We start from the raw sequence: 24,450 nt of genomic DNA on the forward strand, positions 1-24,450 counted from the left end.
TAAATTTGACTTGTCACGCTCAGTTTAAACTATAGGGATTCTACAGCGTTGCGTTGTGAATCATTAAATGTTGATATGTTGCTCAGATCCTGGTGACCTTCTCTGCGGTTGTGGGCGTGGCTGTGTACCGGATCTGTATGCTGAGTGTGTGGTCCATGAACCCAGACCCTGAGGCCAAAGCCAGTGTCCGCATGACGGTCACCACCACTGGGATTGTGGTCAACATGCTGGTGGTCCTGGTGCTTGAGGAGGTGTACGGAGCCATCGCAGTCTGGCTGACAGAGCTAGGTACTGTCATAATGTAGGACTGACATTAGATCAGCCATTGATATATGTATCTTTAATAAGTAGGATTCCTCGCACAGTGCACTTTGTAAACTACGATGGCTGATGGAGGCCAAATGCACCGCAACAGCCCAATGTGCCTCAGTTAGAGAAAATAGCTTTAAGTACAAAAACGATGCAAATTCACAAACTCAAACACAAGTTTAAATGAGGTACAAACAAAGAACATGTTGCAGTTGAAAAAAACATGCTGCAAGGACCAAAGACAAATGTATCATCATCAAATGCAAATAGAGAAATGATGCAAAGCTAAAAATGATGAAAACCAAGAAAACACCTGCAAACCAAAAACGCTGCATAAAGAAGTGGTTCAAACCTGCAGGGAGTGCTCTCAGTGTAACAGCTCAATGGAGAGACACACCGCTAAATATCGCTGTACAACGTTGTACAGCAATATTTATATTATTTCTAAACACAGTATATGAATATAATAAAATAAAAGCCACAATACCGTAACAATAATTTGTTTCCGCTGTAGTTTATAGTCAGTTGGCCATTTTCTGTTTCTCTCATAAGCAGAGTATTTCTCTCCATCCGTTGTGGCCACTATAGTAAACCACTATAGAAGCATTCATGTTTGAGAGAGGGCTCAAAATAAAAAAGAATCTCATGCATTTCAGAACATGTCTGTAGAGGTCTAAACTTTGGTACAGTTTTTTTTTCTGTAAAAGTGATTTTAATCTTTGTAGATGACACTCTATTATGTAAATAATTGCAGCATTTGCAATTTGATAATTGCATAGAACACCACAAAATACCAAAAAAAAATAACGTAATGTTGGATAGGCACCCAAGCACTGGAAAAAAATGAAAAATTATGGTCTGATTTTGATAAACTTTTTTGATAATATCATTATTTATAGCATTTTTATTCATATGATTATTCAGAGCTTCTCTGTCAGTACAGCTCTATGCTCATTTCTCAAACACAAACTCCTCTTATTGGTCAGCCTCCAGAAAGGCTTTGAGTGAGTGACAGGTAGATTTTACCAACAACCAAAGTAGATGGCTTTGTTTGCTATCGTAGATATTGTAAAGATACTTTATGATAAGTGTAAATTAATCTAGATCAATTTGAAATCATACAGTTTTAATAAAGTGACAATACCACAACGATACACTGTTAAAATAATAGGAAACCTATTTGGGCAGGGATTTGACAAGGCTTTTACTGGAATTAGCTTTCACACAAGTGTTGTTTCACAGACCCTTACTTTTTCGAGTAGATGCATAGATACATGTGGACTCTGTTAAGAGGTACTGTAGTGTAAACAGGCTTGTTGTGTTTTTATTACCACAGAAATCCCCAGGACAAAGGAAGAGTTTGAAGAGCGTCTCATCTTTAAGTCCTTTTTCCTCAAATCCATGAACGCATTTGCACCGATTTTCTATGTGGCCTTCTTTAAGGGCAGGTATGTGCTCTAGCTCTCCCCCTGGTGGACAGATGTGGTTGCAGCAATGTGTATTTTTTAATAACCTTTTTTATCAATCAGGTTTTCTGGGCGCCCTGGTGATTATGTTTACGCTTTTGGTGATTATCGCATGGAGGAGGTGAGTTGGATTCATATTGTATTGTGAAGCTGAAAATAATTAATTTTAACATTTCAAAGGAAGAGACCACAACAAATAAAAGTAACTGAATACTACCCTTCTACTACCCACTACATTTATTTTTTGTGGTCTCTTCCTTTGTAATGTTCAAAAGTGCATTATTTTATTTTTAACTTTAGGTTCTCTGAGTAATATTATTTTGAAGTACTTTTAGAAGTTACTAAAAGTAAGAGTACTCTAGACATTACATCTGATTGTAATTGGAAGGACAAAACTTTTTAAAAATCTACAAAAAATCTAGAATAGATACAAAAATTTGAAAAAAATTAAAACAGTTTTTTTATAGCGCTTTTCACAGTAACTCAAAGACACTTTACAATAATGTAACACTAAAACAAGGCCAGGACAGACAAAACAAGAGAAAGCAGTCATGTGTGGGGGTTATAGGCTATGAGGAAAAGGTGTGTTTTGAGCTGTTTTTTGAAGATGTGAGAGAGTTCTGTAGGCTCAATCCCCCCAAGGTCCAGTGCTTTGATTTAACTGTGGGAGTGAGGAGGATTGAGTCATCTGATCAGATGCAGCGGGAGGGGCGGTGCAGCTGAACATGGTCAGTGAGGTATGGAAGGGATGAAGAGGTGGGTGTTGGAGTTCTGAACACCTCTGTCTATGCCTCTGATTGCGCACTTATGACTGAATCCATGTCCTGTGTCTTAGTGTGCCCCTCCAGGCTGTTTGATTGAGCTGTGCATCCAGCTCAGTATGATCATGCTCGGGAAACAGCTTATCCAGAACAACATCTTTGAGATCCTCATACCGTAAGTTTATACACCAGTTTATCACTGGTACAAATTATTTATAGTTTTCATTTTAATTTAGTTACATTAATTTGTCATGCTGCTGCAACACTTTTAAACCCATGTTTTGCCATTAGTATCCTCTAAACTCCAGCTTTTGTCATGTAACATTTTTACTTTATTGCAATAGGCCAATATTGCATATTTTTGTTAAATCCTTAAAGTGGAAAAATATGTTAAATCAACCATTATGAGCTTTTAACCATGTTATTATAGTGTTCCCTCATCATTATCTTCAATAGTTGCATTTTGATAGCTTGATTCACCAGCTGGTTTCACTTCGTGGAAACCATCTGACCTTGCAGAATCCGTGCATCATTCGTTCATTCGTTTTTCAATATAAAACCAAAAATAAGAAAACGAAAAAACAACAATTTTCTTCATTATTTATCTCCAAAACCAAAATGAAAAAACGGATAATGATTCGTTTTTTCAGTTTTCGATTTTGTGTTTAAATGAAGAATGGAAAAAACGGATAACGGCCGTTTCCCGTTTATGTGACTTCCGTGATTGCGATGCTGAACTTTTGCACCGCGTACGGACTGAACCAGGACTGATCCAGGTCCGAGACCAGACCAGGACCAGAGCGGGACTGAGACCGGGACCACACCGGGACCAGAGCGGGATCAGAGCAGAACTGAGACCGAGACCAGCAGTCCGAGCGGTTCCATGTCATCGTCTCCGTGCTGGTTCCGTGCGGGGAAAGTGAGAATGCGCTGTGGACCGGGACCAGACAGGGACCAGAGCGGGACCAGGGCGGACTCCGAGCTTTGACTCCGAGCCTCCACAGGGTCCGAGCCTCAGCTTCGAGCTCCGGCCCTGCCGTGGGCTCTGAGCCTCCGGTCTGGTCCTGGTCTGGTCCTGGTCTTGTCTCGGTCTCGGTCTCAGGCCCGCTCTGGTCCCGGTCTGGTCCCAGTCTCAGTAGCGCTTTGGTCCCGGTCTGGTCCCGGACCTGGTCCATTTGAACCAAAAGCTCTTAGTTCGATTCATTTTCATTGGTGTGAATGCGTCAGTCGGATGCTTTGCACCACCTCGGAACCAGCCGCGGTTTTTGAGCGCGGAGGACCAGAGCAGCTCTGTCTCGGTCTGGTCTCGGACCTGGATCCGTCCTGATTCAGTCCGTATGCGGTGCAAAAGTCCGGCATCGCAGTCACGGAAGTCACGTAAACGGGAAATGGCCGTTATCCGTTTTTTCCATTCTTCATTTAAACACAAAATCGAAAACTGAAAAAACAAATCATTATCTGTTTTTTCATTTTGGTTTTGGAGACAAATAGCGAAGAAAACTGTTGTTTTTTCGTTTTCTTATTTTTGGTTTTATATTGAAAAACGAATGAACGAATGATACACTGATTCTCCAGTCCTCCGCGCTCAAGAACCGCGGCTGGTTCTGAGGTGGAGCAAAGCATCCAACTGACGCTTTCACACCAACGAAAACGAACCGAACTAAGAGCTTTTGGTTCAAATGGACCAGGTCCGGGATCAGACCGGGACCAGAGCGCTACTGAGACTGGGACCAGACCGGGACCAGAGCGGGCCTGAGACAGAGACAAGACCGAGACAAGACCGAGACCAGACCGGAGGCTCAGAGCCCACAGCAGGGCTGGAGCTCGAAGCTGAGGCTTGGACCCACGGAGGCTCAGAGTCAAAGCTTGGAGTCCGCCCCAGTCCCGCTCTGGTCCTGGTCTGGTCCCGCTCTGGTCCCGCTCTAGTCCCGGTCTGGTCTCGGACCTGGATCAATCCTAGTTCAGTCCGTACCCGGTGCAAAAGTTTGGCATCGCAGTCACGGAAGTCACGTAAACAGGAAACGGCCGTTATCCGTTTTTTCCATTCTTCATTTAAACACAAAATCGAAAACTGAAAAAACAAATCATTATCCGTTTTTTCATTTTGGTTTTAGAGACAAATAATGAAGAAAACTGTTGTTTTTTTCGTTTTCTTATTTTTGGTTTTATATTGAAAAACGAATGAACGAATGATACACGGATTTTGCAGCGTTAGAATTCGTTCGACAGTAGGCGGGTGCTTTTTTCCTTTTAACCAGTCACTGCTATTTGGTCGTGATGTATGTAATGCACCACTAACGGGGCTAACTGGTATATTAAGCTTTTCCCAAATCCCATAGGAAGAAAGGCAATAATGTCCCCTTGATAAAATTCACCAAACATTCTCTTTGTTCCAGTTTTAAATTGTCGATCTCAAGAATCGTTGCCAACACAGAATATATGGCTCTTCGCTGATTAGCTGGTGCCTGAACTCACACTTCCGGGGTTCTTGCAAACCATCTAATGTATTCTGATTCCTGACCTAGTCGCTGGAGAAAAATGAAAATGAGCGACAGCACTAGGTGGCGCCAGCCTGACTAGCATTTTGATTGATTCCTGCGTGTTTTAGTAATCCTGTATTGTTCTAATCTGAGGCTTGAGTGCTCAGAAAATGTCTGTTTTCACCTACCCCCTTTCTCTTCACCCATTGTGATTATTCTAAAATTTTAGTCACAGTGTCAACTGTAGGTTGTAGGATGTAGGTTTCAAAAGTGTTAAATAGCACACCAGATAAATAAAAATATGCTACTTGTTCCAGTGAAATGTTGCTATGACGTTTTACAGAAGTCAGTGGTCTTGTTTCTATTATCAAGCTGTTTTAGATCAATATTGCAGCTTGCAATGAACAAAATATAAAATCATGATGTATATGTTATAGTTGATTACTAAATACCCCAAAAAGCATAAAATGTTTTCTTATAATACACTACACCAATCACTGATTTCTCACTGATTATGATTTCTGTACATGCAGCAAAATGAAGAAGATGTACAGATCATTCCAGGAGCAGAAGGGGGCGAGGAAAGCAGCAGAGGAGGAGGAGAATGAGGCGGAGGGCAAAAGACCAAAGCAGCAGTACCACAAGGACCACACGCTGGAGCCATACGAGGGAGTCACCCCCGAGTACATGGAGATGAGTGGGTCCAATACAACTCTTTCTATGATCCTATATACACACAGCTTTGCATACTCAAATTTTTTTAAACCAACTCAAGACCCTTATCCTAACCCTTACTCTGCCTGTACAACATGCCCATAACCTGCACAAATGTCTAATCCTTTGTTTAGGTACTCCTGAATGTGAATCTCAAGTCAAGATCTCCTCTTTGCACTACAGTCTTCTCTTGCCTGATCAGCCAGTCCCTCATACATTCTGTTTGAATGCGGGGGGGTCTGGAATTGGATCAGAAAGTGTGACAAGTGTGACTTACTTGAGACGTTCCAGTCATAGCCACTTATTTGTAGCACTCTATTTGTAGCTGTCTAATGCAGAAGACATCTCCTCTTGAATATTCTCGTATCGTTTAGAACAAAATGGTCATGGTCATGGTCACATTTTTATTCCCTCTGTGTATCCAGTTATCCAGTTCGGGTTTGTGTCTCTTTTCGTGGCCTCCTTCCCTCTGGCTCCAGCCTTAGCTCTGCTCAACAACGTCATTGAAATCCGACTGGATGCCTCCAAGTTTGTGACGGAGATCCGCCGGCCAGACGCAGTCCGGTGTAAGGACATAGGTATGGCCACTACACTGTTTATGCATGCGTGTGTTTAAAGGAGACATGAATAGCATTGTGGACTTTAAAATTATTATCAAGTTCCCCTTTGTCGCCTGAACTGGTCTATCTTTGCAACTTCTCAGAAAACATTATTCACCAAAGTGATATATATCTTTTCAAAGTCATGTCATTAGCTGCCAAAAAATCAATAACCAGGAACTGGGGCACAACTTCTGTGCCTTCAAAGGATCAGTGGACATCTACAATAAAAGACATGTATCTAATGGAAAAAATAACTCATAGACTGAGATTGCAAGAGACACAAATGAATAAGAAATGGGAAAAATTGACATTACATATGCAAAAGTAGAATATTCAAGTGTCACCTAGGCTTCTGTTTCTGTTTTTATTTCCTTTTATTATTATTATTATTATTATTATTATTATTATTATTATTATTATCCTCTTTTTTATATTTTCCTGTTATGTTCAAATACAATAAAAATAAAGTGATTAAAAAAAATATATATATTATCAAGTTAGTATGTCTTTAATGGGCTAAATGGCTTTGTTTCAACTGTTCAACACAGTTAAAGCCAGGGAGTGGCCTATTGAGGGGTTTCAGATGGTTTAACAGTTGTGAATTTACCTTTTGGATATTTCATGACAAAGCAAAATGCAATCAATAGGGAAATCTATAGATTGTGGTGATTTTGTGTCAGTTATCATTATTTTTCATTTATTTGATAGTTGAGAGAAATTATTCCCCTCATTTTTATGAACAAGCTTTTTGATTTTTACATGAATGTATTAACTTTTAGGGAGCCTATTACCATCTGGCAAGGGGGAGTGTTGATAAAAACTAGCTTTTTGGCTAATTTGGGTACATTTACATTATTGTAATGTTTATTAATATACACTGTCCCACTGAGCTAAATAAATAAATAAATTGGATCACCATCAAATTTGACAAAAAAATGATTTGTTGTGAGCATGAGCCCAGAAAGTTGCAATGGCTGACTCTTTAGTCTAATTATTTGAAGTCATTAATGAAGTGCAAACATATTTTAAAAAGTCCTATATTAAAGCATTAACAGGTCTCCTTCTATATGTTTCTCTCTTGCTTTCCACTGTCCTACATAACTGCATATTTCCCACTTTCTTTTTTCCATGGCATCTCAGGGATTTGGTACCACATTCTGAGTGGAATAAGCAAATTTGCTGTTATTACCAATGTAAGCATGTGTGTTGGTGTAGCCTTAGTTTAGCCTTAATTTTGCCACAAAATTGTGTTCTTTGTGTTTTAATAGCATTGTTTACTATTCCTGTTCTTGGCATTTTTAGTGCAAACTATGTAAATTTGAAGCTTTGTGTTCAATATTGTCAAAATTTGAGTGCATACTGCCACTGCAATTTCAAGTACTATGTGACATCACATAGGACTGCCCTGATTGCCAGGTGTTTATGATTACAAACACCTGCCTGCAGGGGCGGGGTTTAAAGTGTGGACACCTGTTAGACCAATCACACTGTTGCTTATAATACTTTCAGACCCCGCCCCTCTGCCAACCTCACTCCTTAGTCCTCCAGGCACTGCCCAGTTTAGCAGCTCTATTTGAAATGTGGTTGTAGTTAGAGTTTAGGTCTTTAATTCGGGTACATCATACGAAATTAGTAACATATACACTATACAGTACTATTACAATTGTATTCTTTTTATTAAGTTTGGTTTCAGCACCATTCTGTAGTCTGCTAATCCTCATTCCCTACCAGTACTTTACTGACAGATGTGTTGTGTGCCAGGCGTTTGTGATCTCCTTCACATCTGAGTTTGTGCCGCGGATGGTGTACCAGTACATGTACAGTGTGAATGGCACTATGGCGGGCTACACCGAGCACTCGCTGTCCTACTTCAACGTCAGCAACTTTGCCCCAGGATCTGCTCCCACCTCCACTCTGGTCACCGGAGTGTCCATGTGCAGGTGAGAAGTGTCTGTCTTTAGCAAACCTGGTAAAGCAAAGCTGTTGCCCTGTTGTCATGCTAGTTGTTGTTAGCAAAACTCTGCTCTGGTCTCTGAAAGTTGTAATGAGTGCTTAGAAACTCATCATGCTACGAATCCATTAGGAAAGTGTTGAATAAGTTTGTAATTTGTTTGTTTGTAATACTGTAATAAATGCTTTGTAATAATGTAATATAGTAATACAGTAAGTAAATACCAGTTGGACCTCAGGTGGCTCATAAAGTTAAAGCTAGTATTTGGCTGGATAGGTGCACTGAATAGGGCTGAATGATTTGAGAAAAATATCTAATTGCTATTTTTCTGACAAGCACTGCAATTGCGATTAGATTTGCAATTAATGTTTCAACACATTTAAACGCGTCAAGAAAAAAATGCTGGAAAGACTGAAATATAAGCAAAAACTAATCACATATATTTCACAACATGTTTGTACAGATCTAATCTACAGGGTTAGCATTTTGTATGCAAAATAAGACAGGAGATTTTGGTCTTGTGTGTGTAGGACATTATGTCACTTCAGAAATTGCAGCCTTTGGGTTTGCTAATGTCGCCCATTCAAATTGTGATTTTGAGACAGTTCTGCTAAATTTTGCAGCCCTAGTACTGAAGCTGTGCAACTTGTCTCTCAGGTATAAGGACTACAGAGACCCTCCTTGGGCACCTGAAGCATACACCTTCTCTAAACAGTACTGGGCAATGCTGGCTGCCAAACTCGCCTTTGTAATTTTCTTCCAGGTAAGAACACATCCTGGAACAACAACAACTTAAGTTCTTAGGTAGGTTATTGGGTTGCCCCACAGCTCTTTTGTTTACTTTTTAATGTTGTTTAAGCAAATGCATTTTCAGTGGACATTGTGGTCTATTTTACATAAACATGGTGGATTTTTCTAATTTGTTTTTTTGACTTTCCCAAGTTCCATACAGTCTCCTATTTTTTTACTATACAGCTTGCAAAACCTCCACTGTTTTCTGCCCAGAACCTTGCCATGTTCCTGAGCCTGGTGGTGGCGTGGATCATTCCCGATGTGCCACGCTCACTCCGGGACCAGCTGAAGAAGGAGAACATGATGCTGATGGAGTTTCTGGTGAACCACGATAAAGAGGCGCGCGACCGCAGCCCCAGGCTCTCCCCAGGGTCCATGCCCAACATCCATGTGATTATAGAGCCTCCAGCTGAAGACCAGGAGGACGAGAACGTGCTGGAGGAGGACACACTGAGCTTTGGCAATGACTACATCCACCCATCAGACAGTGACCCAGACATAGTCAAGTCATTCGCTGAAGCAGCAGAGGAGCAGCCAGGTCACACGGAGCCATCACAGGACAGTACAATAGAGCAAGACACTGGAAGAAACAGAGAAGAGGACCAAACACAGGATTGTGAGGAGACAAAGGAGCAAGAGAAAGAGCATACAGAGAGGGAAGAAGACGAGAGTACAGAAAACCCTGAGGCTGGAACAGTGGATCTAGATGCTCTGATGACAGAGCTGGGTATGTCAGGTAAGGTGGAATATGGCATAAATACACTTCTATAATGCCCTTATGTTCCAATTTATAATGAGTGAATGTATAAACTGAATGTATAAGTTTATTGAAATTTGTGTTAATATCAGTTGTTGTTGTCCTGCAGATGAACCGCCTTTGTCCAGCACAGCAGAGCCTCCTCACTCAGCCTCCACTCAGCAGCTCCAGAGTGAGCCCCAGAGTGAGCCCCAGTCCCCTGTTCATGTCCCATCTAAATCCAACTCATCCCACAGTCTGCAGCCCTCCAGTTCACCATCTGACACCTCTGACTGGAAACCCTACACCTTGATCCACCCTCCTCCTCCACGAGCAAAGGGTCGCTGCTCCACCCTGCCTTCCCGCCACCAAGGGGTTCAGGCGTGTTACAGCCTGCCCCGGCCCACCTACTCCAGCAGCCTCTCCAGCAGCCTCTCTAGGCTGCAGCAGACCCCTACTCCTTTGCTCCCACTGGGCCCAGTGTCCACACCAACACAAGCCCCAGAGCAGGCCTCGAGGTCCCCAAGCTCTGGCCCCCTCCAGACCAGAGGCTCCACTGAACTGTTCTGTTTGAAAGGACCCCCACCCCAGGCCCCACGCTCCAGGGCTAAGGGCCGCTGCTCCACTCTCCCTCCCCGACAGAGACCGCCAGGGCCAGAGGAGCATTGCACCAGACCCACTCATTCTACCAGCTTATCCTCACTGGGAGAGTGTGTGCCCCCCTCTCCCAGTGAACTGAAGCGCAACACCCCTGTTTGATAGGCATACTAGAGGTGGGGGGGTCCTGTACCTCCTCTAGGGCTGTCAGGACTGTCAGACTGACTCTCATACAGGAGATGGGCGGGGTCCTGTACCTGCTCAGCTCTGAGATTATCAGAACTGTCAGACTGAGCTGAGATTGTGTGGGCCACGCCCACTAAACCTCTCTGTACATGATCATGTGAACATGTGTTGGTTTTACTGCTTTGTAATGTTAATGCTCTTATGCTACAGCTCTGCCTTGTAGAACAGAGGAGACTGATACATTTATTACAATTTACAAAGCATCAAATAGATCGCTGCTCTGTTTGACTATGGTTTTTTGATATATAAAGTATGTATAATGTACAAAATAAATAAAACTCAATATTTTTGATTCTAAGTGGGTACATTTACATGGGAAGATCAGTATAAAGTATAATAATCAGGTAATCCAATAATTAGATCTTATTTTCAGTGTGTGGAGAAATCTGAAACGCATCTGGTGACATGTGTCAGTAAATCAGTGGATTTTTAGAAGAACTGTTGTATAGGAACTGTTGTATTGTCTTTGCCTCATTAGTTTGCCCTTTTCTTTGTCTAATTTTCTTTGCCATAACCTGCACAGGTGTGAACTATCAGAAAGAAATCAGATTACTCACATCGTATTAACTGTTTATATGACATTTAATAATCAGATAATGACCTGATCCTTAGCCATGGTTAACTGACTACTTCCACATTGCATTGGTTCACTGTCTGTGTGCTTTTATTGCCCTCTACTGTAGATAGTAGTACTAACACACATCCTCTTTCAACACTGTTAATATTAACCCTAAATGAGTTAATATTAACAGATCATTTGCATATTTCCTGGTTTATTACCACCTCTCATTTGAACAGCACTTTTTTAGTTCAGTCCATGTTTACTCTGACGATTGCATTACAGTTGTGTCTTTAGACCATTTGTAAACATTTGTCTACTCTCCCCTGTGCTGCTGTTTATACCCCAGGACCTCTGCTGGCTCCTCCCCCCTTCCTCCCTCTGAATGGGTGCTTTGTGGGGGCTTCCCAGCATTCCAAGTGAATTCTCGCAGGTGAGGTTGCACACTAAATCCTATTCTCAGATGACTTGTTTCTTTCCTTAAACAACCACAGCTATAGAATTCAAAAGTTTGTTTTTTTTCCAACTGTGAAGGAGTGATCATCTGTGCAAAGAGAATGAGAGGGTGGGATCATTTGCTATCCAGGTGAGCAGTGTTACGTTGCGGCTAATAGCTTTTCTCATGATGCAGATTTGGAGAAGAGCTAAGCTAGGACGCGAGTCAATATTTGCTCTGCCTGTGTGTGTTTCATGTGCCCTACAAAGAATGGACACTCATTAGATAAAGCAGGAAGCGGGCAGGGGACAGCCAGAACAACTACAAGGTTACAAACAAGATTATTAGCAAGGTAAGGCAAAGCGATTTGAAATGATTATGTTGCTTTTAATTTCATAATTTAATTTGGATTGCAGGGGGTAATATTTGTGTTGCTACGATACTAAACTTTCAAACTCGATTTCAATACTAAGGAATGGAATTGATACTCAATACCGATTCTGATACCACAATGATAATAAAAACACTTTTTTATTTAGACAATAGAATAGAATGAATGTGATTCTGGACATCAAATCATAGCACTTTCTTTTATTTTACCACATGGTTTTATACCTGTGTAATCCCTATATATATATCCCTATAAGTATATGTGGTCTCATACTCAAGCTATTCAGGAAAGGTTCATTTCTATCCTCTTGATGTGACTTTTTAGTATCAATACTTCAAATAAGTATCTAGTTTCAATACTAGTTTTAGTATTGACTAGTATATGATTTTTGATACTTTTGACAAACCTACCAGATATAGCAAAATTTTCTGTTTTTCAAAGAAATTACCAAATTGAAAAACTTTAAATGTTGAACCACCACGAACGTATCATATTCAATTTGAAAAAACAAAATATTTATTGTGTAATACTTTACTTATTACTCATTTATAGCGGATGTGTGTTTTAATACAGTCTAACATTCTTACTCAGGATTCCCAGCTCCTCTCCCCTTTGTTGCAACTTGTCAAGACTGCCTGCAGGTATGTGAGCTTTCCCATTCTGTCTTATGAACCCACCGCACAATGAAATACACTCACAGTTTATCCGTCTCAAAGAGAGATTGTTAGATTTTCATGATGTTTGGACAAAAATAGTTTATCACTCCATTGGGCAGAGTCCACCAGAGGAGAGGACTTATCTGTGGTGTCAAGGCACTTATCTGCAACGCCCTTTGATATATATTGTCATGGGCGATGTGTGTTACTAATGGAGCTCAAGTTTAATTTTGTCATGAAGTTCAGCGTGTCAATTTTTTTTTCATTTAGAAAGAAATATTTTTGAAGCATAATTGCAAAACCTATACAGCTATTTTTTATTTAAAAGTAATAAAAAATAAATTAATAAGAATTCCATTTTATTTTCTTCTTTCTAACTACAACCATTGTAACAAAATTACATTAAAGATGTACTATGTCAGTTTTTAAGTAGGGGATGCACCACCTACTTGTTTCCATGGAGATGATATTTCTTTGCCTTGAGTGGCCTAGTGTATTTACAGCACTTGCTCTCCATTAATGTATGCTGTTTCACTTAAATAAATAAACAATAAATGAATAAACAAAATTACACCTTCACAGCAAAATGGTTCAGGGTTCAACTCTCACATCACCCAAGGCCTTTGTGTGTGGAGTTTGCACATTCTCCCTGTGTTTGGGTGGGTTCCCTCTGGACATTTTCCTTCCCCCCATTAACTCAAAACATGCACAATAGCTAAATCCTCCAGCTAAGATCTGGAGATGAGTCCCGGGCGCCACACTGCAGCATCGTTACTGACAGGTTGCCTCAGTGACATTGAAGAATGAGGACAAATTTCCCTATGGGGAAAAGTATATCTTAAACTTAGCCTCAAGTATTCTAACTGCTCAAAACTAACTAGAAAAACACGCAATCTTACTGTGAGCGAGGTTGCCTCTTCACAAGTCTGACTTATAACTTGGACTGGTGGCGTCACCTGCCTGTCTCCACTGTTATACTGTGTATATGCTCCAGAAGTGGCATAGTTCACTTTTAATATGTAATATGATGTTCTGTCCCCCAACAGCAGCAGCATGTTGCAGACAGTGCAGGAGTGGCTCTGGTGGGAGCGGCTGTGGTTACCAGTGAACGTGTCGTGGTCAGATCTGGAGGACACAGAGGACAGAGTGTACGCCAAAGCCTCTCAGCTCTACCACATCCTCCCATTCGCCCTGGGCATGCTGCTGCTTCGATACCTATTTGAGAGGTACGGCACCATTCTCCCTGAAGTAATAACGCCTTGCAGCATTGCAGACTTATGGCAACCTGTAAGACAACCTAAATTACAGTTTTTTTCAATCTCTTGGCACATTTATCAGTTGAAAATTGACATTTGCAAAATAGTTCACACAAAATACTATTATATTATCTCAGTAAAATGCAGTTTTACATTCAAAACTGATCAATCATCTCCCAAAAGCAAGTTTTACCATCAAACCTCTCAAACTCGTGCTCTTTCTTTCATTTGCCAGTGCATCTTGGAAGTTTTAGTTCTTCTCTCAGTGACCATAGAGAATCACTGATCTAGTGCAGTTTGTGCATTACACAGATGAAAAGCTGGAAAAGCTGTGCTTTTTTGTCTAGACCTGTCTGTATTGTATGTGAAGTATAACTGTACACATTACCAATTGCAAAGTAGATTTACATATTTATGCTGAAGAAAACTGAAAGATGTTGGGGAATAAAAACACATGAATACTTTTGAATGAGAGTTGTGTCAAATGTTGTGAGAAAGAGCCTGAGAATTGTGTGAACTGATGAGAAATGTTCCAAATGTTTTCACCACCTGTGCCTCTGTTCAAATACAAGTTTCAAAAAAATGTGCTTAAACAATTGAAAAAAACTGTAATGACAGTAATGACCACTAGAGCCACTGTGGCACCTGGTATTCCCAGTGGTCTCCCACCCAAGCACTTTGCAGGCCCAGCCCTGCTGAGCTTCAGAGCTCAGATGAGACCAAGGATTTACTAGGTAGCATGAACCTTCTCCTGGTTAGCATCCTGCTTGAGAGATGAGACATGACTAAGAAAGAGGAGGTGTGGGTGTGCTGGGAGTTGCAGAAATAGCATTGCACAAGCTGCCACTAACGAGGGAGTCAGCGTCTGGAGCTTATGAGTAAACAGAGAGGTAGCAATTACTTACATCATTAACTACTCTTTTTAATGAAGTGTACGTGTACTGTAGATTTGTCATACTATGTCAGGGATCTCCAACCTTTTTCTTCCTGTGAGCTACTTTACAAAACAAAAATGCCAGAGAGCTACTCAGTGCCACAAGAAATTGAGACGATTTTAAGAAAGAGGGTGAGCCTTCGGGAACAATTGGATGCCGATAAAACATAAACCATTGTCCATTCATTAGTGCACACAGTTGGGCTTTAAACTGACACATGTATAATAGTAATAGGCATGTAATTAACCACATTTTTGTTATTCAGCACAATAGTACAATTCCGAAATCACTTGGCAAGCTACTTGGAAGGGAATGGAGAGCTACAGGTTGGAGAAGTAAAAATTCAGTTCAAAGTTGACATTTTAAAAGTGTCCATTTATTCCAGTCCAGTTATTTTGTTTTGGGGTTTTTTTGTAACATTTCTTTCCAAGATTAGTTTAGTTATACTGTATTTCTGTATTATTATTTTGAAGTATTAGCGTGTTTTACAGAGTTTTATCGCCACTGTAAGTAGATAAGCCTTTATTGCATTCTTTCAAAGCTTTAGATTAGGAAAGCACAGGAGGTGGTCATGAGTGGCATTCACTGTTTACTTGTAGTATTTTTAGCACATGACTTTTTACTTCTCTTGATTCTTAATTCAACAATGCCCAAACAGAATAGCCCTATTAGTAAAATGTAAAAAAGTATTATTTTATGTTCTCTATTTATAGTTTATTTTTTACAACTACACCAAGCAAATTTGTCTCATGTAAACATTCTTATCAACACTATAACAAGCTTCAATTCCAAACAGTTACCCACTTGTTCTTAGTAGTAGCTTTATCACCAGATACTTTTACTTGTTACCATATTATTAGTTATATATGTGCAAATCTCTTAATTAAAACTGTACTATGTAACTGTTTGATGGAAGATCCCAGTATTCCGTTAGACTTATACATATTTTTTGTATTTGTTTATTTACAGATGTTTATATTGCTCAAAAATACCTTGAAAAACATGCATTCTTACTGTAAGTAGGGTTGCCTCTCCACAGATCTGACCTGTAACTTATTAATGACATCATCTGCTTGTTCCCTTGGAGACAGATAGGTTTAATTTCATATACTTTGGACTTTAACCAATAACTTTCCAGGCAAAGCAAGAACATCTCCATGGAGACAAGCAGACATTTTTGGCTGCTCTTCCCGCTGTTCTTACAATGGGATCCTTGTGTCCATGTGTTTTGTGGCAGGTTCGTGGCTGCACCGTTGGCTAATGCTTGGGGAGTGAGAGACAAAGCACGAGTCTCTGCAGAGCCTCACCCAGTGCTGGAGGAATACTACTGCACCAGGACCAGGTTCCCCTCACAGGTCTGCAGTCTACAATGTAAAGACAACACTACATTATGAAAAGGGAAATGAGTGAGAATGATGTGAAGACCTGTCACGATAATTACTAGATTGATTTATCATTCGATATACACTACCAATCAAAAGTTTAAACACACCCTGTTTTTCAATGTTTTTTACCTGGTCCTCGAAAGATTGACCAGGGTTTGTATTCACCCTGTATGTCTGTGTGTCTGTGTGTCAGACCACCCGCGATAATTCCGCCATTTATGGACCGATTGTCACCAAATTTGGTACGTGGGTCAAGCCCCCACGCCCGATGCCGCAAAACAAAGTTTGATGATAATCCGAGGTCATTTGAGGTCACACAGGTCAATTGAAAGGTCACACTATTATAAAGGATTGGCAATTTCACTAATTTCGGAACCTCTGCGGCCTAAAATATTCACCCAATCATCACACAAGTTGGTACACACATTACCGGAGTACACTGGATGTTACAGGTCAAGGTCACTTGAAGGTTAAGGTAACAAAGGTCAAATATGTGTTTTTGGTCATAACCCCTAAACTAAAATATTAATAGTTTTCGAGATAATCACCAATTATAACAGTTCCTTTCTCTTTCAGTGTTTGCCGTTAAAATTCTAATTGGAACTAAAATAATTAACATTTCTTCTTTTTCTGGTGATACACAACACACTGATTTACAGTCACAGAACTAACATATACGGAAATCATGAAAAATTACATTTTTGTTATACGTTAGTAAACACAGACATTCTCATGTGTGACCAGTATCATATAAATGATCATGGGCACTGTACAGCTAGACACACTGCATTGTGCATAAAACGATCATGTAATATGGGCTGGGCTCCTCATAAGCTGACTTCCATGGTGATGAACTGCCCCCACCAATGCCTCATGGGGGACCAGGTTGCTATCTCTGATTGCGCTTGTTTCTGTTTTTACTACTTTCTACATTTTATATACTTAGAGAAGACATCAAATTCATGATGGAAGATATAAACATTTATGAAGTAAAGAAGTTTCTCGGCTAAAAAAAAATAAAATTATATATATAATATATATATATATATATATATATATATATATATATTTATATATATTTATTTTTTTTATTTTTTCAAATGCTCAACATAGCCACCCTTTGCTTAAGTCTGCAAAGCCTGGGCCTTTTCTAAAGCAGTTTTTTGTTGAAGTCTCTGGAAATGGTTTTCACCTTACATTTGTTCCTTGTCTGGGTCGAGTAAAGCCAAAAGTGGAAACGGGGGTTCAAAACAAAGGGTAAACGCTATTTTTAACAAACTAAAATCAAAAGCAAGTTTGGAGTTATTTTGAGATAATATTTTGTTTACTACATTCCTTGTGTCATTCATAGTTTTGATGCCTTCAAGTGAGAATCTACAATGAAAACAATCATGGAAATAAAGTAGAAACATAAATGTAAAAATTGGGTCCAAACGTTTGACTGGAAGTGTATGAAAGTGTTTTGTGACAATTTCTTTGCAATAATGTGGAGACTTTTGTTATTTTTATGTAACAAGGCTGTAGATAGTAGAATAAATAACTTCTATGGTCATATCCTAGTGCTATTTATTTGTTGCAGCTCATGTCTTTTAATGATACAGTATATTTAAAAACTGGATTACTGGGATCCTGCTTTGTTTCATAAAGTAATTTCAGTATTATCATTTATCACACAGCAATATACCATGCTTCAAAATGTGTTATCATAGCAAGCCTGTGTATCTGACTTATGTTTACTGCCAGGTTGCCATGTTTTTTGGGGTTTTTTTTGTACTACTCAAGGGCCTTTTAAAAAACCTTACTGGTTGATAATTTATCTTGAAATATGAAATGAAAAATTAAATAAATGTATTTGTCACTTTGGGACATTTATATATATATGTATATATATTTATATACATAATATTTAGTTTTTTTTATACCATAATTTTCTGTCCTGCGTGAGAAATATTTTGAAACCAGTTAGTTCTAAGTTGTACTTTTAATTTTAATCTGTGGCAAATGTATTTAAATGCACCTTACCTCAAGACATAATTTGAATTTTCAAATTGCACCATGGGCTATTCTTCAGATGTACTAGATTTTAGATTTGATTTTTAAAAATTTACTAGTAATATCAAAATATGGGTAGCATTTTTCTCAAATATGATTATCTTTCTACTCTGCTCAATGTGTATTACATTTATAATCAAATTAATTAAATCATGTTATGAATTCCAGTTATTTTAACCAGCGCAGAGCTCATAGTTGCTCTCACAGTTTGATTAACAGCTGTTTGCCCCTGTCAGGTGGAGGTGCTGTCTCTATGTAAGAAGAGCAGCTGGTCTGAGAGGAAGGTCCAGTTTTGGTTCAGGAGGAGGAGGAACCAGGACCGGCCCGGACTGCGCAAGAGGTTCTCTGAGGCTAGGTAAGCCTGAGGCAAGAGGGCAGCAAGATGAATTCTCATGCTATTTGTGAGTTCACAAAGCAGAGGGAAGCACTTACTTTGTACATTTGTGGATGAGTAAGATGCCTGTGCTTTTCTCTCAACTGAATGTAACAAAATTGATTTTTCAGTTTGTTCCACTCTTCTGCCGCTTTAACCAGCTTGGAGTATTAGTTTGAATGTCCCGATAGGCCTGGATCACTTTCAGTGAGAGCCATCCCAGACTGATGTTTAGAACTCAATCCAGAGACAATACATATAAATCTGGTATGAGCCGGGTTAGGCGTTCACATTGTACTACATCATTTCATACAAAACCAACTCATAGATTGTGAGATACTAATTGTACAAGATAACCTCGTTTATTTTCTTTCATATTCTGTAAAGTGATATCATGTTCCTTCATGGACAAGAGCCTGCTTCCAATATATCACTGATATTTTCATATGAGGAAAAAAACTCAAATGTTGCACTTGGTCATTCATCAATGACTAGGCGCTTGAACTTAAACATAAACATTTGCAAATGAACAATAGGCCTATAGACCTATGGACTGACAGTCACCTAAACCCAGACGTGTTGTTTTCTGATTCTAGAATTATATAAAATAAGTTACTGACATACAGACATTGAAGACATTACAGATCATTAGAAAACTGCCAGGTTACCTCATTCTCAGCAGCATGACTAGTGACAAAGAAAGCACCAAATATACTGCTACATGCATATTAGAAATAGTTACCAGACATTGTATAGATTACTACAAGATTTCCTTTCTTTTTGGGAATTTGAAAACTGCCCTAATTACAGGTGCACTGTTGATATTTTCTGTGGAGGATCTGTCACCTGCTTGTTTCTGCTTCATCTGTCTCCACTGAGACAAGCAAGTAATGCCACAGGGCCATTTTTTCTATTTGCAATGAAAACAACTGTAATTGAATAAATGCAAAATATGTATTACTAATTTCAGTCAAGTAAGCAGGTGGTAATCATCTCTGTAGAAACTTTACATAGTGGTGCTTTAAGTTCTATAAAATATGCAATTTTTTAAAGTAATTGTACTATAGTACTATCATTTTGTTGAATAAAGAGTTGTTAAGTGTGACGTCACTTCTAGGTCCAAGGCACGACAGCAGATTGAAAACAGTGAACATTTTACAATAATTAACTTTTACAATTTATGTTAAAAGACAAAAAGTGTATGAGATTGAGGTAAGGAGCTAGGCTAAACTAAGCAGTGACAGCTAGTTATAGATATACTGATATACTGATAATCACACAGGTGGTTTATTACTAAATTATTTAAACATTTGATACAATTTATGGTTAAACAGTTGTTTTTGAAAGTTAAATGCCTCTTGTTGGATAAAAGGCACGGCTAGAGATCAGCTGTGAAATGGCTGGTTGGACCCAGAAGTGGCATCATCACTCAGCATTCCCATAGATCAAATATAGGATTAAATATTACCTATATATGCATGATGACAGTATGTTTTATCTGTTACAGCTGGAGATGTGCTTTTTATTTCTGTGCTTTTGTTGGAGGTGTGCTCGCTCTCTATGATGTAAGTTCAACTATGGCTGTTCACTTTCGGCCTCTCAGTTTTTTTACTCTTGTTGCTAGTTGATATATGGGCCATTATATATCAGATTACTTCCTATTCTCACCACTTTGAATCATTTTTTGTCTTTTCAGAAACCCTGGGTGTATGACCTGAGGAAGGTGTGGGCTGGCTTTCCCAAACAGGTCTGTAGTCTGTGTCTCTGCGCTGTGTCCCTGTGATAACATGAGCTGACGTCCTATTGTGTCTCTCCAGTCCCTGCTGCCCTCACAGTACTGGTATTATTACTGTGAGATGGGATTTTACTTCTCCCTGCTGCTCAGCCTCACCTTTGACGTTAAAAGAAAAGTAAGTCAACTCCCACAAGAGGCATATACATAAAGGTTTGAGCTTTTATCCGTGTATTGATTTATCATTATGTAGAGTACAAGAATATATGATATGTATTGGTAGTAGTATTGTCACAATACAAAAATTTCAAACTCACTACTAAGAAATAGACTTGATACTCAATACTGATTCTGATACCATGACTATAATAAAAACACAGTAGTGCAGTTGGTAGAGTGTTTGTTCACTGATCCAAAGGTTGGAAGTTCAAATACCACACTCGAAAACATCAATGGTTGAGCGGTCAGATTCACCCACCCCACAGGTTGGCGGTGTGATTCTAGCTCCCACAGATGAATGCTGTTGTTGTGTCCTTGGGCAAGACACTTAACCCACCTTGTCCCCAATGTCTGCATACACTGGTCTATGAATGGGTGTGTTAATGGGTGAATGGTTCCTTGATGTAAAGTGCTATGAAGGTAGAGAAATGGGACCATTTTATTTAAACACTAAGAATGCCATCATAGTACTTAATTTTTATATACAGTATCTTATCTATATATACCTCAGTCGTCCAGGTAGGCTATGCAGTGGTCCATGGGCGTTTACTAGTCTGTGTGGTCTTATACTTGTTCTGATACAACTCCAAAGCTGCTGAGTGTATTGTAATGTCTATTTTAATGTGTCTGTGTTTGTTGTGCTGTGTTGTTGCTGTATATGTCAAACAAGCTTTGTGTGCATGAAAATGAATTTAATAAAAGCCTAAAGTTTTAAATTATTCAGGAAGTGAACGCTCCACTTGAAAGCTTTAATTTACAGAGCTTAAAATCCTTATTATTCACTTGATCATTGTTATGCTTTTCCTGTAGGACTTTAATGAGCAGGTGATCCACCACATAGCCACGCTGACCCTCCTGAGCTTCTCCTGGATCTCCAACTACATCCGCATTGGGACTCTGGTGATGGCTGTGCACGACTCGGCCGATATTCTGCTGGAGGTGAGTGTTAGCACAGAGAGGTGAGGCTGGTCAAGTTACACACAGGTAACGTATGCAAATCTGAGCTGGAGGGATCATAACTCTGATATACCCTGACATGCAGCTGGGTTTAGACTATTATACTGACTTGATAGAATACTTAGAAAGGGAGCTCTGATATCTGAGAAAAAGATTTTTGGGGATGTACTTTTTAGTATATTACAAAGGTTTTGGCAGCCATTTTTATGTGACGACACCAAATGTTGTACCTACAAGAGGCTTTATTTATCGATCTCACAGCGCTTGAGGTGACACAGTTCTCTCATGTGTCAACACTGCAGACTGCACTCTTTTTTTCTTTTTTACTCCTGCTTATACTGATACAAGCAAGTGGTAGACCCCCCATGAGAAAAGTTACATAATACATCTTGCAACTTTTGGCACAAAGAATCAACCTTTAGTAGAAATTTGAGAATTGTTATATTTTTTTCAACTCTCTTAAGTCCTTTCTTTTTTTCAGTTTGCAAAAGTGGTCAACTACGCCAATAGGAACAAGGCGGCTAATGTCATATTTGTGGTGTTTACAGCTCTGTTTACGCTAAGTCGACTTGTCATTTTTCCATTTTGGTAAGTCTAACAGTTATGAAAAATACTTAACACTGGTGAATGTTTGACACAGTTTCTAAATGAGCTTTCTGTCCCCCAGGCTGATCCACTGCACCTGGGTGTACCCTTTGGAGCTGTACCCTCCCTTCTTCGGGTACTACTTCTTTAACTTCATGTTAGTGGTGCTGCAGGGGCTGCACATATACTGGGCTGTGCTCATCTATCGCATGCTCTACAAGGCACTGTTCAGCACGGTGAGACTATTACACCTATTGTAATGGCACTGTTTACTCAATCACAAAAGGTATGATATAGAGCCATTAAAGGTGCACTGTGTAACTTTTTTATCTACATAGAGATGTTATAGCTTGGCCTGGAATAGCAATAAACATATGTGTCATGCATTTATTCAATTACAAGTATTTTTTTTCTCAAACACACACAGATCTGACTTGTAACTCAGCCTGGTGACAGCACCTGCTTTTCTCCAAGATGATAGATAAGTTCAGACAAAGCTATACCATCTCCATAGAGACAAGCAAGTAGTAGAGCCTCCACGAGAAAAGTTACAGTGCATCTTTAAATACTTATTGTTTTCTAGGTTGATTTTGATTCTTGTTCAGAGCTTAAACACAACATTTATGCACTAACTAACTACTCACTTCTGTAAAAATCCAGAGTGGTCAGAGAGACATTTGTCTGATTGTATTGTGTTTGTGTTTTGTAGTTGGAAGGGGATGACAGAAGCGATGCTGAGGAGGAGGATGGCAGCGACCCATCCAAAGAGATAAATCACAAACCCAGGCACATAAACGGCTCCGGGCCCCGGGGCCGAGCCACTGGACACTGATCCCACATGGACCACTGCACACATTCTTTATATAAGAACTGCCATATCATGTAAAATAACCACTACATATGAAGGAAGCTGACAGCAAACTATTTTAAAGGTGCCATATGACGCTACCTGATGTTTAACCATGTTTGAAGGTTGTAACCTCAAAATCAACAGTTCTGTTTGCTTATATTTGAGTAATCCTGCAAATTAAGGTGTGCATTTTGACATCTACTTGGCCACCAGTTTACCACACTACCTCTCCCCTCCTCCTGGACTTTCTCCAATCATTCCAACAAACTACCTTTGCTACTAATCATTTCCTGTTAGTATTTTTAGCATTCTTTTAACTGCCTCATAATCCCCACTGTTGTCAGCAGAGGACACAGGGACAATACCAGGCTTTTTATGCACTGCAATCATGACTGAATACACTTAGCATTTCAAGTTGTAAAATGTGAAGTACATGGATGTCTCCACAAGTATTGAAGAGAGTTTAAAATGGGAGATTTAGAGTGATAAATAAATAGATTTTGTCTTACAGGTGTCAGCTGTTGTAGTGGTTGCTTTTGTATGGTATTTGCCTATGCAAAGTAGGCACTGTATGGAGAGATGCAGGTGTTACTGGAGCCCACCATGAACACTGTGGAAACAATATGACATCGGGAAGCCTCAATTTACATGGACAGAAAATCATTCAGATGTTGTTATTTACATGTAATTTAAGTAATCTGATAACCCCAGAAATCAGATGACAGTAACATTTTTGGGGAGTACGTAAACATAAAAAAGGATTGTTGTGACTTTAACCACATTTTAAATAGAGCTGCTAAACTTGGCAGTACCTGGAAAACTAAAGGGCAAAGAAGAGGCAGGTCTGTTAGTATAAGAAGTAACTAACTTCTTAGACCAAAATGAGAATGGATAGGCAAAGGTGTAACTGTACATTTTGCCTTGATTTCATCTGACTCAGCACTTCTGGCTCGCTTGGGGCTAAAAGATTCAAGTCTGATGCATATATTATATTTTCAGAATCAAAAGACGTTCAGATCCAGAAAGAAACCATTCTTTTTATTAACCTAGTGGATTCCAGGTAGTAATTTTAACATACACATGTTTTATGAGTACACAGAGCCGTTTCTAACTGCAAAGGGCCCATCCAGATATCCCTTTTCTATTTAATTGAGAAAAATGACTTGAGGACTGTTAGACTGGTCTTATTTGTGTTTGCTGGTGGGTGGGTTGAGGGGATGAACATATGTAATTGTGGAATGAGGAGGTGTGTAGTACTCAGTTACACTTACATTTACTCAGATAAATTTTTTTTTTACTTTTAAAGTACTTTTAAGAGTACTTTTCTAGCAGCATACTCCTTATTGAAGAAACTGTACTCTTAAAAAAAAATTTGGTTACTCTTTTCCCACTGTGAGTAGCTGTAAGGCT

At 39.4% G+C, this 24,450-nt stretch overlaps 2 protein-coding genes across 2 annotated transcripts in view; both read left to right on the plus strand.

The window, feature by feature from the left end:
• The window catches only part of LOC110169185 (anoctamin-1), a 28,400-nt gene extending 17,814 nt beyond the window's left edge, over positions 1 to 10,586 (plus strand). The window contains exons 18-28 of the mRNA XM_055155422.1: positions 87 to 288; positions 1,646 to 1,757; positions 1,839 to 1,896; positions 2,611 to 2,711; positions 5,550 to 5,713; positions 6,156 to 6,308; positions 7,473 to 7,525; positions 8,094 to 8,272; positions 8,941 to 9,046; positions 9,289 to 9,811; positions 9,942 to 10,586. Coding sequence (XP_055011397.1) covers positions 87 to 288; positions 1,646 to 1,757; positions 1,839 to 1,896; positions 2,611 to 2,711; positions 5,550 to 5,713; positions 6,156 to 6,308; positions 7,473 to 7,525; positions 8,094 to 8,272; positions 8,941 to 9,046; positions 9,289 to 9,811; positions 9,942 to 10,570 — 2,280 coding nt within the window. The 3' untranslated portion in view covers positions 10,571 to 10,586. The remainder of the gene's footprint in view (positions 1 to 86; positions 289 to 1,645; positions 1,758 to 1,838; positions 1,897 to 2,610; positions 2,712 to 5,549; positions 5,714 to 6,155; positions 6,309 to 7,472; positions 7,526 to 8,093; positions 8,273 to 8,940; positions 9,047 to 9,288; positions 9,812 to 9,941) is intronic.
• Positions 10,587 to 11,660: 1,074 nt separating this feature from the next.
• Positions 11,661 to 23,975, plus strand: cers3b (ceramide synthase 3b). The gene is made up of 13 exons (XM_020934726.2): positions 11,661 to 11,799; positions 11,919 to 12,001; positions 12,632 to 12,681; positions 13,743 to 13,922; positions 16,125 to 16,242; positions 18,561 to 18,679; positions 20,205 to 20,262; positions 20,394 to 20,444; positions 20,515 to 20,607; positions 21,459 to 21,587; positions 22,087 to 22,193; positions 22,273 to 22,426; positions 22,900 to 23,975. The coding sequence occupies exons 4-13, from the start codon at positions 13,750 to 13,752 to the stop codon at positions 23,020 to 23,022; spliced, it is 1,125 nt and encodes a 374-aa protein (XP_020790385.1). The 5' UTR covers positions 11,661 to 11,799; positions 11,919 to 12,001; positions 12,632 to 12,681; positions 13,743 to 13,749; the 3' UTR covers positions 23,023 to 23,975.
• Positions 23,976 to 24,450: the final 475 nt, after the last annotated feature.

Source organism: Boleophthalmus pectinirostris, unplaced genomic scaffold (assembly GCF_026225935.1).
Source record: "Boleophthalmus pectinirostris isolate CB_2022bp ecotype Guang Dong unplaced genomic scaffold, ASM2622593v1 HiC_scaffold_2, whole genome shotgun sequence".
NCBI lineage: Eukaryota > Metazoa > Chordata > Actinopteri > Gobiiformes > Gobiidae > Boleophthalmus > Boleophthalmus pectinirostris.

Coding starts and splice junctions, on each gene's coding strand:
- cers3b (XM_020934726.2), top strand. CDS start 13,750: ATGTTGCAGACAGTGCAGGAGTGGCTCTGGTGGGAGCGGCTGTGGTTA. Junction 13,923..16,124: donor CTTCGATACCTATTTGAGAG/GTACGGCACCAT, acceptor GTTTTGTGGCAG/GTTCGTGGCTGCACCGTTGG. Junction 22,194..22,272: donor CTTGTCATTTTTCCATTTTG/GTAAGTCTAACA, acceptor TCTGTCCCCCAG/GCTGATCCACTGCACCTGGG.